The 17,190-nt window shown below is 40.0% G+C and overlaps 1 protein-coding gene across 1 annotated transcript in view; it reads left to right on the top strand.

Annotated features, from left to right (window-relative positions):
- The window catches only part of dmd (dystrophin), a 401,891-nt gene that overhangs the window by 85,601 nt on the left and 299,100 nt on the right, over positions 1-17,190 (top strand). The window contains exon 2 of the mRNA XM_032505885.1: positions 15,392-15,453. Within this exon, the coding sequence (XP_032361776.1) occupies positions 15,392-15,453 (62 nt within the window). The remainder of the gene's footprint in view (positions 1-15,391; positions 15,454-17,190) is intronic.

The following is a 17,190-nucleotide window of genomic DNA, read 5'->3' as shown; positions in this document are numbered from 1 at the left end:
TAAAACTGTATCTGAAGTTTCTTTTATATAGACCTTAGTGGTCACTAAAACTGTATCTGAAGTCTCTTTTATATAGACCTTAGTGGTCACTAATACTGTATTTGAAGTCTCTTTTATATAGACCTTAGTGGTCACTAAAACTGTATCTGAAGTCCCTTTTATATAGACCTTAGTGGTCCCCTAATACTGTATCTGAAGTCTCTTTTATATAGACCTTAGTGGTCCCCTAATACTGTATCTGAAGTCTCAAGGTAAAGACTGGGGGTGTGGCCTTGACCAACTGCCACTTTGCTTGTTTGAAAGCCACGATGTCTCTATCACATGGGTGGACCAAATTCTCTGGGTGGGCAAAGCAGAGAAATGGGTGGTAACCTTGCCCCTTATGACCTCATAAGGGGAAGAGTCCACATCGGCTGAGCGATACTGCGCAGCCTCCCACTGAGGTTGACAACGTAGATGTGCCATGAGCAACCTGTCTGAAAGTTGGAAGTCTTCTGGTAGCTGGTATCATTCCTAATCATTCCAGGTATGTGTTTGGAGATAACATAGGCACAGGCTAATTACTGCTAACTAAAACGCTAGTTAACATTAGTATTTTCAACCTAAACAGCTTATGGAAATCTAAACTGTCTGCGAGCTTCTCCTGACATTACGGTGATTTGTCAACTAGGCAACAGCATGTCGCGTGATTAGGACACAATCGTTAGCCTATTTTTACAAAAACACCTGCTATCGAGCCATAACGTGAGGTATAAGGTAACAGAACCTCTTATACGTTGTTGTGTTTCTTTAGAAATAAACAACGGACAAATAGAGTCTTTAAACACTTCAGATGTAAAGTTATTCACTGTCAAAGTGGCGTCAAAATGAATGGCAGTCAATGGGATGCTTACGGCGGGTAAGTGCTTCGTAGCATTAAAATGGCGCCATGGGAGCTACGCTTAGAGAGGAGAGACTTCCCCCCTTGGTCTGAGCTTTAATTTTCTCAAAAGCAGAGCGGATACCCAGGGCTCGGTTTACACCTATCACCTTTTCTAGCCACTGGGGGGCCATAGGCAGGCTGGGGGAACTCATATTAATGTTAAAAAACCAAAAAATGCCATGGGACCTTTAATAATGGTGTGCTTAAGTGTAAAATATCTACCTTGAGTTCTTATACTTACAAAAATGTATAGCTGTGGGATTACATAAATCAAGTACTGTACATCCCGGCAGGCTAATAGATAAACAAGCATCACTCAAAATCCTTTGCAAAGCAGGAGAGGATTAGCTGTTGGAGAAATTACTGCCAATATATAGAGATTTGTGCTTTAATGTTCAGTGTAACCAAACTTTGACTTTAATAATGATTAGATATAATGTAGTTATTTGTTAATGTAGTTTGTAGTTTTCTCACTGTGGTTAAACTTGACTGCTTGATTGGTCATGTTTGCTCTTTTAACATTTAAAAATTAAAGACATCATTGTTAGTTTGTTGAAGGAAAATTTAGAAAATAATTGTCTCCCTACAAAGTCTTTTGGATTATGTTACATTATATGTTAAAGGTCTTAACTTATTTGGACAGAACTTTTAAACAGGAGGTGCACGCTCGGGATTTGGTGAGTTATGCTTTTGGATAAACTCTACTAGTCTATATTGTTTACATTTTGGAAAATTCACTATTAGCAGTTCCTGTTTGCATCTTCTATTGGATGTACTGACAATTATCAATAAATTATGTATCTGGCAAGCTCAGGAGTTAAAAGGAGCAGCTTTTTTGATTTTTAAGCGGGTTTGTTGATCTACACTACTGTTGGAAATCAAAGATAATAATATCCTAAGAAAGAGTCTAAAAAAATGTGCTTCTACCATAAATGGGACAAGGTTTATTGTTCCATAGTTAGCATTTTGAAAATTTCAGAACATGCCATTGACAATTTGTTAAGCAGTACTGTTTTGTCCTGCAGGACAGTTACACTCTCAGTGTCACACTCTTCCATAGCTGCAGACTTCTTTTAGCCAACAGGATAACAGACACAGGGAGAGACCAGACTATAACTAGGCCATACTATGATAGTTCCAGGGCTCCATTACAAACCACACTGTCTGAAACACTATAGGCTGTGTGTTGTCTCTGGGGTCCTCATTTCCTCAATCCCTGCTGGACGTTAACATGAAAGTTTTAAATGTGTTGCTGTGACGACTCAAACAGCAGTTCCACTTAGGTCAATTACTGTAACAGTGCAGAAACCACCACCAGTGTCCTTCTCGCTGTCCAACATTAGATCAAAGATATCTAGGAGACTACTATTACCTTTACTGTGTCCTTGCTTTATAGCAAGATTCTTTATTTTAATAATACATTATGTTGTTGGACATTTTTTGCTTTCTTTCAGTTTGCAATTTTGTTAACAGAAGACCATAAGCTTATTTTACTGTTGCACTTTTGGTAAGCCATCCTCCGCATGAGCATCTGCTTAATGCCTAAAATGTGAATGGAACACAATAACTCAAGTTGAAAATGTATTATGGTTTTGTATTCGCATTCTGGAAAGAGTGCTCTCTCTGTCCTCTAACTCTTTGAAAGCAAAAGCCATTCAGGAAGACAAAAGCATGCCCATGCTGTCGAAGTCTTAAAACTCATTTAAAACGTTTTAGTCTTTTTTCCTGGCAACAAGGAACAGGGAAGAGTGTATGTGCAGTTTTAAGAGTGGGCTTTGGTAATGGCCAGTGCTGTTATGTAAATTTACTCTGAGAAAGCTATGTGTGTCTCACATAGTGGTGGATGGTAGACAAAGGTATAGAAATATAGAAATTAGACTGGCTTATATGGACCAAAAGTCATATGTAGGTATTTTTAGCCACATGCTATATACAAGCACTTTTGAAGAAATAGACTGATTTCAAATAAAATGAAAATATACAGCCGCAAAACATGTAATAGAAATTCAAAAAAATAAACTATACTAAATTTAAAATAATGCCTCTCTCTAGGAATGCTCCTTTAGTTATTTTCTATAACAATAAGTAAATTACAGGTTTTCCTCCCCTGCTTAATCTGGCTCAACAGAAGTACATTTCCAGGATAATTACCTGACATGCCATGCGTTGTGCACATGCCAATGTCCTTCGCTCTGTGTGCGTGGCCGTTCTCAAATCTATTTGCCTAAGGAAACATTCTCCGAGGTGGCAAGCTACATGCTGAAAATTAATACGTTTTGAAGAAAATTTGAAATCATGCAAAACGCCAGCTCTGCATGGTTCTTTTGTGGAATAATTGGAAAGATATACAAGGGATATGCTTACGGCATTTACTATCTAACTGGGACATTTTGGGACCGATTGCTATGGACGAAGGACACACAGTGTCATGTCATAATCCAGCATGTGTTGTGTTGAAGCGGAAAAAGTACCCAAGTGCAGAGAGGAAGGAGACGGGCGGGAGCAGTTAAACAAGGATTTATTCTTTCCAAAGTCCAAGGAAAACCGGAAGCAAAAAATAAAACAGCCAAATCCCAAAATCCAAAAAGGGTCCAGGGAAAAAGACGACACAAAAACAGGACACAGAACTGGGAAGAACTTACGATGGGGAAAACTGATCACAAGGAGGAAGAAAAGCCCACTGTCAGGAACACACCGGCTACACGCATGAAGTCACAAAACAATTGGACAAGAGACAAAGGGAACACAAGAGGTAACGAGGAACAGGGGATACATCAGGTGAATCACATTAGGGCGGGACAGGACAATCAGACAGGCAAGAAGTAAAACTAGAATCCAGACGAGACAGAGACCAGACTTCAAAATAAAACAGGAAACAAAACATACAGACACTCACAGGGGAACACAAGAAAGAAACTACCACACAAGACCAGGGAAGAAACTACGACACAAACACGAGGAGACAAGACAGGGCCAAAAAAACAAAGAAGGAGAAAAAGAAATCAAAGCAAACACCCAAACCATGACAGCATGTGAGTTTCTATTGGCCGCAAGACTGGGGCGGGGGTGGCTTATCTATGTCACAGAGCTGAAAAGCATCTGTGAAAGAGCTAGGGCTCCTGTGGAGTTGAGGGAGAGACAGATTGAGAGACAGAGAGAGCTGCAAAGGCCACATCCTCTCGGTCTAGTGCGCCCTGCTCAGGTAAAGCCGCCTATACGTGATCCACGGAAAAACCGCTCTGCACTGGCGGTGCCATTGTATTACTAGGGGGAGAGCGGTGGAGACATCTCAGAGACCTTTAGCTCAGACTGCCCTCGGATTGCTGCCGAATTGTTGTCGAGCACTGCGTTTAAAGTTCAAAACATTTGAATTTAACAGGTTAACAGTGGCAGTAAAACTGTATTTCACACTATGATAGTTATATTTTGCAATTAATCTGCATTTCACATGCATGCCGAGCCATAGGGATGGTCCATTACACCACTATTCAACATCACTGACAATGAATTGATAAATAGTGGATGTATTTCAAAATAGAAATCATAACACTACACTTTATGTGCAAAAGTGCACCTAGAGTGCCTAGAGCACCAATTACCTAGAGCATCTTAGGTTCGCTCCACTACTTAAACAAATAGCACTCCACCCCTGATTGCATCTTGTCTCACCGCTGCCGACTGCAGCTATCTTTTTTAAAATTCTGGACCAATTAAAAAAATTGTTGTTCCCAACATGGGAAAATAGGGTCCAGGTGGAAATATACTCAAATTACCCTTTAATACAGAAACATCACATCAATAATTCCCTATTAGCCTAGTTATCCTCATTTTCATTTTTCGTCACTTCTCCTCATTTTAAATATTTTTAATGATTAGGCTATGATTTAGTGAAATATAAAAGTACAGGCATGTATTTGTACATCTACTTAAGTAACCACTTTTACTTCTACATTCTTTTATTTTGAACTAATATTATGTTTACTTGAGTCTTGGTTTTGGCCACTCTTCCACTTTTGAATATCACAAGGTTTTTTATGTTTAGATACAATCTGCATTCATATTTAATGACAATCAGCTCAGTGCTAATTTGAGGTTAGAGCTCAGATTTTTCCCTTCCCGGCCTTTTTTTCTCCAATCATTACCTGAGCCTCTGTACTTTCACTTTTGACAGTCTTCAGCTGGCCTCCATGATGGATCAGAACAACCTTTCCAGTTTCTCTCGCCATCAATAGCTGGAAAACTGATGTGATAAAAGTATACCCCACGTTGGAGTAAACTCCCCCCCTCCCACCTAGTTACACCAGACTCTATTAGCTGTTTTGATACTGCTGCTTATGTCGTGGGTACACACAGCTCCTTTTTTTTTTTTTTTCTTCCTTGTCACTTTCTGTTGTTTGTCAAGTGCTACGGTTTGGCAGACATTAGGTGTGCCGCAGATCTAGATGACTGTCTCCTGCTGTCTCACCATCAAGTTAACTGCAAGTTTAGTTGCCAGTGCAGCTTCTTTCTCAGTGGGGGGTGTTTAAATGTGTTTTTTCTCCAGGGAACAGAGAATAGTACATTTGTAGATCAATTGAATAGGTATGTTCTGGAAAGTATTAAGCTCAGTAGGTGTCTGGAGAAATCTTTTGGAAATTCCCTCCATCACATGCCCCTAAATTATAAAATATTGACTTCATATTACTAAAGGTAAGGCAGAACAAGAAAAATGGAGAAAAAAAAATAGAGAAAGTTTTGGATTGCACTGTAATATGGCTAGAAGGCCTTTTGGAAAAAGAAGCAAACACAACTGTAGGGGGTGGGGGTTAAAGGTTTACAATTACTCTGAGTGAGACCATGCAGATCTTTACATGGATTTAGTTTATTAAAGTTTAGTCAATTAACTGAGTAAAAGTTTCAGCTGTGATGGATTAGTTTTATCTATTGTTTGGCCACTGCTTTACCACAGTCACTGTCCAGAGTGCTGATCCTGGACCAGTCCCAGGGACCAGCTGTTGTTAAGTCAGCAGGTAAGAGTGCTGCTGGAAAAGACTTGTAATTACATGAACCATTCACTTCACTGTCACTCCAGTTCTCTTTGGCTCTTTTCACTTAAAAAAAGGCCTGGGGGGCCGTGTCTGATCTTTCTACTAGGAATCTTCCTAATTGGCCCAACTAAGAGTTTGTTTTAACATATTTCACAAAGCAGCTGAGAGCAACTTTTAATTAGGAAGCTAAGAGGTTTGACATCATTAATCGGTTGGTCTAAAACTGTAAAAAGCCCAATTTTCTAAAGCCCAGTTAAACATATTCAAACGTCTTGCATTTTCCAACCAACACTTTACAAGTTCACTACAATGGCAGACCAAGAAAAGGAGAAAAGTCATTTGAGAACCTGGAACCATCATTTGGCAATTTGGCTTTAAAAAATGACTTCAATTATTAATCCCTTATGACACTGTTTCTAACTTCTCTCAGAACTAGCTTACCTTTGTGAATTATTCTTAGACCAAAAACATTAAAGCAACATTAGAAAACTGTTTGCAATTTATAATAATCCAAAACCAAAACCAATCTATAGTTCCAATGAGACATAATGGGACAATTCTGCTTCCAACCTGTAGGGGGACCAAAGCGGTGAAAGTTACATAGTGTTGCTTTAATGGTTTTTTTCTTTCTGTTTGAGTGTCTAAGTGACTGATGAGAACAGTCATCTTTGACATTGGTCCAGTATTAAAGGAGACGGCTATGATGTAAAAGACTGGAGCAGTTGTAATTGCAATTGTCCACAAAAAGTGCTCGTTATACCACTGACATCCTAAGATTAGTGTTCTACGTGTCTGACTACATGGAAAGGAGCCCTACAGTCATTTTATAATCGATTGCTCTCTTTTTTCGTCTTTCCAAATATAGGGTCCAGGTTGAAAAAAAAACCCTGAAATTACTTGTTAATCCTAGAAGAGTGCTATTCCCATGCTTCTATAACAATGTCAGACTCCTGATGAACTGTGTAAAAAAGTAGAAGAAGCAACGCAGCAGAACCAGCAATGTCGTCTTTTTTCATTTCACACATTCTTCTTCCTTGCCGAAAGGAACTTGAGCGCCAACAGTTCAGTCGATGATGCAGGTGTGTTATTCTTGTAGAAAATGAAACATAGCCTCAAGGCACAAAATGGATGCATTTGTAAACACTTCTTTTTCTTTTCACAGAAGAAAATTCAGAAAAAAATTGTCTTTTGATCAAGTGGGAAATTGATTCTGAATGCTATAGGTAAATGTTCTGTGGACCTATGTTTACAGGCTGGTTTGCATTGTATCCTCTTGTCACCCACATTCTGTCATCTCAGCCAGAAAAGATGGTGCATGTGTTTTCCAAGTGTGTATACAGTCAACCTTTTGTTCAGCTAAGCGTGTCAGTTACATTTAAAGGCTGGTTTCCAGTTTGGCAAAATGATTCTCATAGCTAGTTTTTCTAGTTCGGCCTCTGGTCATGGAAATCTGTTCCTCCATCTTCTTTCCTGTCTTTCATTTTGTGTCCCCCAGCTTTCTGTCATTCTTTCTGTCATTCTTTCTTTATTTGTCTTTACTTGTTCTGTCATTCTGTTTTTCTTCTTCTCTCTTGCTGTCTTTTTTTATATTTCTCTACATCTTCATTCATTTCCTTTCTCCCTGTAGTCTTTCCTCTCTCCTTTTTGTTTCAGGTCCAGTCTGTTTTTTCTTTTTGTGATTTTATTTCCTTCTTTCCTTCTCCTTACCTCTTCAATGGATTTCCTTTCTTTCGCTTCTTTCTGAACAAGATTAAGCCATTAATGTTGCAGTTTCTTTAATACGATGCATGTAGTGTGTGTGTGTGTGTCTGTGCTTTAAGCTGCTGCTCGTTTCAGTAGCAGAACAAAGGTGTAAATGGACTACTGATCATGCTTCCTACCCTCCCCACAAGTTCTTACACACTCATATTGCCTGACAGCACACGCAAACACATACACGTACACACACACCCACGCACACATGCAAATAGATACGCGCAGCTTTCGAAACACAAGGACATGTTTATAGACACTAGGGAGCATGCACATAGGGAAAACTATCAAGCCTATGCTACATGTATACACTAAAAGACAGTTACCTTATTCCAGATGTCCAACTGACGTCCAATGCATTTGATTATTAAATAAATCTACTCAGTCTACACTATGGGGCTGTCCCAAACAATTAATCTAGCGATTATTTTTTCAATAAGCAATTATTTTACCATTGCTCAATTATTACACAATTTACACAAAACCAATTTTAATATGGTTCAAATCTATTATTGAAAGTGTTTAACATTGCACAAGTAAAGTAAGTCAAGTAAAATGAATTTGTAGTGCAACCTGAAGCCAGATGTAGGGGATCAATCCAACAACAAAATAAAGTCACTTTCAGGAAGAACACAAAATAAAAACTTAAAGTAAACAAAGTAAGTGCAAAAATAGTAGTCTGTATTTCTTTTTTAACAGTAGTACTGTAGGTAAAATAATGAATAAGTTCTTGTTTCATCCAAGCTTTTATGATTTGATTTTAACCAAAACACATTGTATTGTCACATAGGCTGTTTATAACTGCGAGAGGGAGTGTGATGGACGCTACTCACAGAGAGACGGCTGATCATTATGAACGGGTCCAGCACGGCTCGAAGGGCGGATACACACGTCGTGCGTATGACATGTCTGCATCGTCACTGCGCTGCATTTTTATTAACTATGATATTCTGGCCATGGGTCACATCTCTGGCCCAGGTCCAGGTCCCGTTCTCGGTACAGCAGCTGCGTCTCACACGCTGTTACTCTACCGACTGAAGTTAGTTGCATTCAATAACTTCTTCTGTGTTCTTCACCGTAGCGGCCGCGATAGCAGAGTTACCCGCGGAAAACTGGTACAAATACAGGTTTGCCCCTCATACTTAACAATATACAGCTGTGTTAATAAAAAATTAAAACTGTAGACAAATATCAGAAGTGTGGACCGGCGGCCGCTGTGTGGCGGGGCGTGGAGAGTAAGAGTAGAGAGGGTAGGACAAGAGATCGTAGAAAGATCCAACACAGGCACGGCTTTGCAGCGGATGCAAGGACATTAGCACTGGTGCGTCCTAGAGGAGCTAACAGCTAGCAGACGCTACTAGCACTGACTAGCACTGCTCACTGCTGTTGTCTGAAAAACAACAGATGGGACAAAGTGTTGGGTTTACTGGTAAACTGGTAAACCTTGAGACTGACGTATTACCGACAGCTATCTGTTGAGTTTTCCTCACGTTACTCTGTCCTCTGGGACTGTCTACATCTAGAAACTAAGCTGCACGGGGTGCAGTGAACTACTCTGACTGGCTCATGAGCAGACGGCTTTAAGGAGCGGGAGATTGGCTTTACAAAAAACCCGGAGCGTTCTATGAAATGACGCTTTATAAAAAATAATCGCTCGATCACGCAAATTTGATCGTGGGAAGTCCAAATCGTGATCGCGATTAAAATTCCAAAAAATTGTGCAGCCCTATTATGAGATATCCGAAACAATCTGGCCTGGTTGCGCAATTATCAAAGACAGTGCTACAGATGGGGGAGACACAGCACAGTCTACCTCACACTCAAGTCAGGGCAGGACATACTGTATGCGGGTGAGGGATTCATCTCTGTCCTACTACAGGACATACTGTATACGGGTGAGGGATTCATCTCTGTCCTACTACAGGACATACTGTATACGGGTGAGGGATTCATCTCTGTCCTACTACAGGACATACTGTATACGGGTGAGTGAATCATTTCTGTCCTACTATAGGACATACTGTTTACGGGTGAGTGAATCATCTCTATCCTACTACAGGACATACTGTATACGGGTGAGGTAGGGTTAACGAATCATCCCTGCCCTACTCCACTATACACATGGTACTGACTCATCCTAAATTGTGGGCTGACTTATTTTATAAGCCACAGCTGATTTGCTCAAACATTCTGAACATACAGGAACATGAGTAACCAGGTTACTTTCTTATTCATAATGTATATATAATATACTGTAACATTCTAAATTCAAGCTGTGATGATGAAGAGTGTGGACAATTTTGACATTTTATTCTAAAAAGTGTCTATAAATCCAGATGTTTGCTTGGGAAATGACTGTCTGTTAAGACCACACGTCATGAGCAAGCAACATGCTGAGCCCCAATGTAAATAAGATACAGTCAGCTGTTTTAATTATTCCTGTGGCCCGAAGCGACTAACAACAATCATCTATTTCAGTGACATTTTGCAGGTGAAACATCCCTCTAAAGGGCTGTTCTGTTAATGCTGAGGTAGAAGACGCAAAAGACACTGTCATCCTCTCTATGGATAACAAATATTACAGGAAAAAAGGCTTTACGTGTATTATATAAAGTCATAAAGCAGGCCTATTAACTTGTGCACTAAGTTTTATGAGGCGGTAAAAAAAACTTTGTGTTGTTGACATGACACAGACCAGAGGTTTAAAATATTATAAAATTGTAGAATTACACACAGATGTGTACACACATCCCAATTCAGACACAACTTCTTAAACTACATTTATTGAACATACTGTACACATGCAGAGGAACACTCTCACTTGTGTTAAAGCATAGAGTAGTAAGTCCTGCATTTTGGGAATAAATGTAAATGTGCTGTATTTATATAGCGCTTTTCCAGTCTTTACAACTGCTCAAAGCGCTTTTACATCTACAGGATACATTCACCATTCACACACATTCATACACTGTGGCCGGGGCTGCCGTACAAGGTGCCACCTGCTCATCAGATAACACACACACACACACACACACACACACACACACACACACACACACACACACACACACACACACACACCAACACACACACCACAACCATAACCACCCTGAACTCACACATGCACTGAATTCCCTCCACAGCCTACCCCTGCCCCCCCGGCCCCTCCCTCCTACTGTGCAATACCGTTATATAATGCTTAAAATTACACTGGAATTCTGTGCAACTTCATGCAGTGCAATATTTAATATTTAACCATTTCATTTCATTACTGTGCAATTTTTAATTATTTGTTGCTAATACTTAACTACTTTTCACACAATGTATATACAAAGCTATTATATATTATTATATATAATCTTCTTATATTTTATATTTTTACATTTCGTGTCAACACTGTAAAGGGGTTGCTTCAATCTCATTGCACAGGTACTGCACTTGTGTTCAATGACAATAAATGCATTCTATTCTGTTCTATTCTAAACACACACACACACACACACACACACACACACACACACTCAGACACTGTACACCAACATGGATGATTACCTCCTTTAGATGAGATTTTTGACTACATGCTTCTATTTATCCATGCTTCACCACTCAGCATGCCATTTTCTCACACTGGATATATGTGGCTGTGTGCTTGTGTGCCCAGTATGATTGTGTACCTGTGTGTGTGTCCAGCGTCTCACCACAATGCACTGCTCAACGTGGGACCTTTTAATTAAGGGAGAAGTTTCATTATCAGCTCCATTAGTCAATGCCGCGCTGGTGTCAACACTCACACACCGACACGTGCACACACATACTGGAAGAGCACTGGAAGCTGCGCTGATATAATATTTAACCTGATGTTCTGTTTCAGGATGAGAGTGTAATTTATTATCTGTAGTAATGGGAAGTGACCCCATTTCCAGGCAAATGAGAAAGGCGGGGGGAGAGGTGTTATTATAAGTCATCATGTTGTCATTTGCATTGTAATGCATGTCACAGGCCACATGACACTGCTCTGCTACAGAGGGAAAAAAACTGGAGTATGGAGGATATTGTGCCTGCGATACAGGCATCGGCAGAACAAGTCTACCTTGAAAATCATCATTCAGTGTTGCAATGAATCTCTTCCTTGTGTTATAAATGGTTTATTGGGGTCCTTATCATTTGAAGTTACAGTAAGACAAACGTTTTAGTCTTAATATCACTATGAGTTTCTATGAAAAGTTTCCAAATGTTTATATTTTCAATTGACTTGAAAGATTACATGATATTCAGTCACTTGAATAATTGTGCAACCTGCAGAAGCACAGTCAGCAGGAGACTGCTGAGTAGATATCCTGATGAGCGGCGTGTCGTCATGAGATCGCCGCAGAGACGGTCTGGCTAGCTTGAGCTTTTTACTCTGATGGTTACATCTAAAAACTTGACTGGCGAGCCGGATAGCTAGCCCAAGCTAGCAGAGTTAGCAGGGGGTTAGTGGAGTTGGCAGGAGACTGGCAACAACTTGGTGATCTTCTGACAGTTCATGTATCGCCATCAGTGATGGGAATAACGGCGTTATTAATAAGGCTGTTCCTGACGACGTTACTTTTTTTAGTAACGAGTAATCTAATTGATTACTCTTCCCATCTTAACGCTGTTACCGTTACTGCCGAAGATGCGGCGCGTTACTGTAATTGAAGCTGTGTTTTTCATCAGACCAACTAGATCTCTGAGCCGGGAGGCAAAGACTTTTTATGTTCCTTGGTTAGTGGGCCGTGCACGAATAAATGCTGACGATTGGCTGAGGTTGAGTAAAATTTCATGGTAAGCCAATCAGAGGTGGAGTTGGGCAGGTGTTCATAGGCACGGATAGTCGGAGACACAACGAACAACACAAGCGATACACAATGTTATTTGCACTACAAAGAGTGTATGTACTGTATTTGTTAGGGATGAGCGAGTACAGCATTATCTGTATCTGTATCTGTATCTGTTTACCACATGAATTATCTGTATCCGTATCCGTACTCGGACTGGGCGGGGCCTAAACCAGAAGTGATCAGATTTAACCAGGAAGTGGGTCGTGTGGTCTTGAAATGTACGGGGCTTTAACCGGTATGTTATTTAAGCATGCAATTGTATGAGTTGATCAAAAATTGTTATATTTATTGCTGATTAGAAAACTATTTACACGACAGCATCAAGCTTCAGATCAATGGTGTTGTCATGGTAACAAACAAACTATATACAGAACGTTTTGCAGCAATGAATACAACACATGCGGTTGCAATTATGAAGTAAAATGTAATGAACAAGAGTTATAATAACTTTTTATTTTTTATGATCAGTGTGATTTTTTTTGTTTTTTTTTTTATTTTTTTTATTTCTTTTATTTCCACACAAGGTATATGTGTGTGTGTGTGTGTGTGTGTGTGAGTAAGAGAGAGACACAGAGAGAGGGGGGGCGGGGGGCAGCTGATAGTAAAAAAGAAAAATCTCCGATGGCAGAGACGCAACGGGAGTTGCATTTAAACCAAGCAGCATGTCTAAAAACCCACGTTCACCAGAAATCTACTGGTTACTATGTAAGGACTACAAACCCCACGTTCACCAGAAATCTACTGGTTACTATGTAAGGACTACAAACCCCACGTTCACCAGAAATCTATTCAATTCAATTTTCAATTCAATTTTATTTATAGTATCAATTCATAACAAGAGTTATCTCAAGACACTTTACAGATAGACCACACTCCAGAATTTACAAGGACCCAACAGTTCTAATAGTTTCCTCCAGAGCAAGCAACAGTGCGACATCTACTGGTTACCAAGTATGTAAGGACTACAAACCAAAGTTAAAAACAAACCTGAAGCTGAAGAAACCCTAAACGTTAACGGAACAGATCCGCAGACCCGATTAACTGCCTGCCTGACGGAGCGGGAGCGAGCGAGCGAGAGAGAGAGAGCGAGAGCGAGAGCGAGAGAGCGAGAGAGAGAGAGGGAGCGCATTTCTCCATGTTCTGTGTGTGTGTGATTGATCCGAGCGGGTTTGTTGGCGGGGGGGCGCTGTGATTATCACAGAACGCTGCGCGGCCAGTTGAGGAGTTGTATTCAATCCGAGCACGGATATTGACTCATATTACTCGGATAATACTTGTACTCGGCAAAAGTGCTTTATCCGTACCGGATACTCGTTTCAGCCGAGTATTCGGATCACCCCTAGTATTTGCTATTTATTTTTGCTATAGTGCTTAATAAGCATTATTTAATTTTGCCCAGTTGTGTTCTGTTGAGGAGCAACAAATGTCAAAAGTTCCAAAACATCTATGTTGTTATTTGTATGGATCCACTAGACATAATGTCTCCATACATGGCATCTGATTGGAGGCTAGACTCACTTTGTCCCACAGCAACATTAAAATAGTTTAGATTTGTGTACAGTTTCTGTCAATAATGTATTGTATTAAGTGTCCATTTCATTGTAATATTCAGATTTATCATAAATAATTGAACAGCCACATGTATTTTGTTCCGTTAAAGAGGGGTGGAGGTGGGGTCACATTTGAGCATTTCAAAATGTATTTGAAAGTAACACATTAGTTACTTTCAAGAAGAAGTAACTAGTAACTGTAACTCTTTACTTTTTAAAAGTAACTTGCCCAACACTGATTGCCATCATCAGTTCAAAATGAAAAAATGTCCAATAATTTGGCTATGACCAAATACCGGCTAGTGCTAATTAGCAAATGCTACCTAGCATGCTACTTAAGCTAAGATGGTAAACATAGTAGATGTTATTCCTGCTAAAGCATGTTAGCATTCTCATTATGAGCAAATGTGCTTGTTAATGCTAACAGTTAGCTCAGTACAGCCTCACAGAGTTGGAGTACCTCTGAATACACTCCTCGTATACTTCCAGTCATTGCTTCCTTAACTGACAGAAAGAAAGGGTTTGTGGTACAAATTGACTTTTAAATGTCTCATTAGATAATTCTGCGATGCTTTAAATACTTCCTACAATGGATTTTATTCTAAAATGAGACTTGAATACAAAGTAGGAACTCTTACTCTCACTAAATGATTAACCACATTTAAACACATTCAGAGACACAAGAGAAAACTCAAATTATGGGTCACTTGTCACTTTTAGTTTACTAAAGCATCTGTTCTTGTTGATGGGTAGCAAATGGAAAAACAGCTCCACAATGACTGTGAACACAGTAAGGATTTTTAAATAGTCGAGAGGGGTCGTTCCATTAGGGCAACGACTGAGAACTTTGCAGACTCACTTCAGTTTGTCATCTGAAGGCCCGTAAGTGGCACGCTGATTGATATGATGAGGAGGCAATTAGCCCTGAGCAAAATCAGAGGAGCCTCTTATCATGCTAAGCACCACTTGGATTTGTGTATGTGTGTGTGTGTGTGTTAAGTTGTTTGAGAGAGAAAGAGAGAGAGAGAGAGAGACAGAACACTGTATTCACATATATTGTCAACCAGTCAGTTGGAAAGATTGAAGTGTGGTATGTACTGGTATTTATCAAAGAGTAAGTGTGCCCTTTTCATGTTTGTTTGCTGCTATGCATCTGACATGACCTGTACTCTCAGATTGCACACACACACACACACACACACACACACGCATACAGTATAGGCTACACACACAGATATGCACAGCTCTTTTTGACTTTGTCTTTTTTTCTTTTGGCAGATGAAAGAGAAGACGTTCAAAAGAAGACTTTTACAAAATGGGTAAACTCACAGTTGGCTAAGGTAAGACAGCTTCCTTTCCATTAGCCACTCCATTCATTATATCTGCTCTGCCAGAGTCGCTAACTGGACCGGGATTGCTTTCTCTCATCCCTGTGTAGTAATGTGTATTATTGAATAATTTCAAGACCATTTTAACTTTTCTCAAATTCTAACTAGCAAATGACACGAAATATGTAGGAGCTCAAAGCTTCCTTCTTTTAACCCCTCTCTCTGTCTCTCTGTGTTTCTCGGTTTTAATGACTAAGGCCCATTGCTTTGAAAATGAACTCTTAATGGAAGAAAAGAGGCCTCTGTATTTTTCATGAGATATTGTCCTTCTTGTGGGGTACCATCCAGTCACCCTGGTTTGGAGGGGGAAAAAACACATACTGTCTGTCTTCTTCAATTTCTCTCTCAGTCTGAACCCTCCTCCCCTCCTCTCTTTTGTTTTCATTTATTTCCTTTTATTATCAGACGAAAACTTACAAGAGGAAAGGATTTGTTGTTTTTTAACGCTGGCCTCCTTTCATCTGGGGAGGTTTTTCTGTTTGTCTCTCAGAGTCACGGACAGTCCCAGACAATTTCATTTCCTTTAACGACTGTGATTCAGACGCACACACACACAAACACACAAAGGTTATTCCCGCCACGTCCATTCTCTCTGGAGAGTGGGCTCGGTAAAGCTAGGATAAAGGGAGCAGGAGAGTGTTGCACATTTTCAGGGTTCCCTATTTTTTTGTGATTCTACATGCTGTATTTGGGATTGTTTTAAGGGAATATGTATCATATATACACACACAGTTTTGTTGCTTGATTGTTGGTGGACTTTGTTGTCCAGTAACTCAGTTACTCGGTCCCCCTGGGGACGTAATGACTTGATTTGATATTAATTCTAATTAAATTTCTGTGTTTATGATTGTGTTTTTGTTTGTGGTGTGTGTATTTTGTGCGTGCCAGCACATCACTTCTATTCCTATTTTCAAAGTTGATTACAAGGGTGGTAGAGGTGTGCCGTTGCCATGGTGATGGAGACGTAGGTGAGTGTGTGTGCATGTTGGTGCTCATTTGTGCATGTGTTGGAGCAATTGAAGCAGAGTTTGATCAAAGCCAGGTGATTAAAGCCAGGAGGACAGACATACTGGATAGGTATTCTCTTCTCTCCTTCTCTTCTCCTGTCTTCCCTTTTTCCTTTTCTTTCCATTTTCCTCTGCTCCTTTCTCACGTCCTCCGCTCTTTTACTTTTCCTGCTTTTCATTTCATCTCCTTTACTGCTTTGCCTTCCCTATTTCTTTCATGTCCATTCAGACTGCCAGGTCCACTTTTACTATAACTAAGAGAAAAAGGGAGGGAGAAAATTTGGAGGTGGGAGGCAAAAAGGTAGAAACAGAGGGATAGAGACATGGACGTCAGTTTGGTTTGAATTGTGCTAGGGACAGAGACGCATTTGAAAGTGCTTTTTCAGAAGTGCTGGGTACAGCGACACATTCCTTCTACAGGTTTTGAAAGATGCTGTCCTGTCGCGTATTAATGAATGAATAAAAATCTGCTGAATTCCCACCCATACCTGATCAGATCTGGCCACCTCTTTTCAGTCCAGTCCACACACCAAGGCAGCCAGTCTGGGTGGCACAAAGAAGGACCATAATAAAATGGATTGGATTGGCATCACTGACAGAAATATAGGCAATACATACAGCAATTGACCCATCATAAAAAGCTCTCATAAATCCTCCTCTCTCTCGCTCACATCCTGATCCT

Source organism: Etheostoma spectabile, chromosome 24 (genome assembly GCF_008692095.1).
Source record: "Etheostoma spectabile isolate EspeVRDwgs_2016 chromosome 24, UIUC_Espe_1.0, whole genome shotgun sequence".
NCBI classification, from domain to species: domain Eukaryota; kingdom Metazoa; phylum Chordata; class Actinopteri; order Perciformes; family Percidae; genus Etheostoma; species Etheostoma spectabile.
Note: the sequence above shows the minus strand (reverse complement) of the source record. Positions and strands in the feature narration are given on the sequence as shown.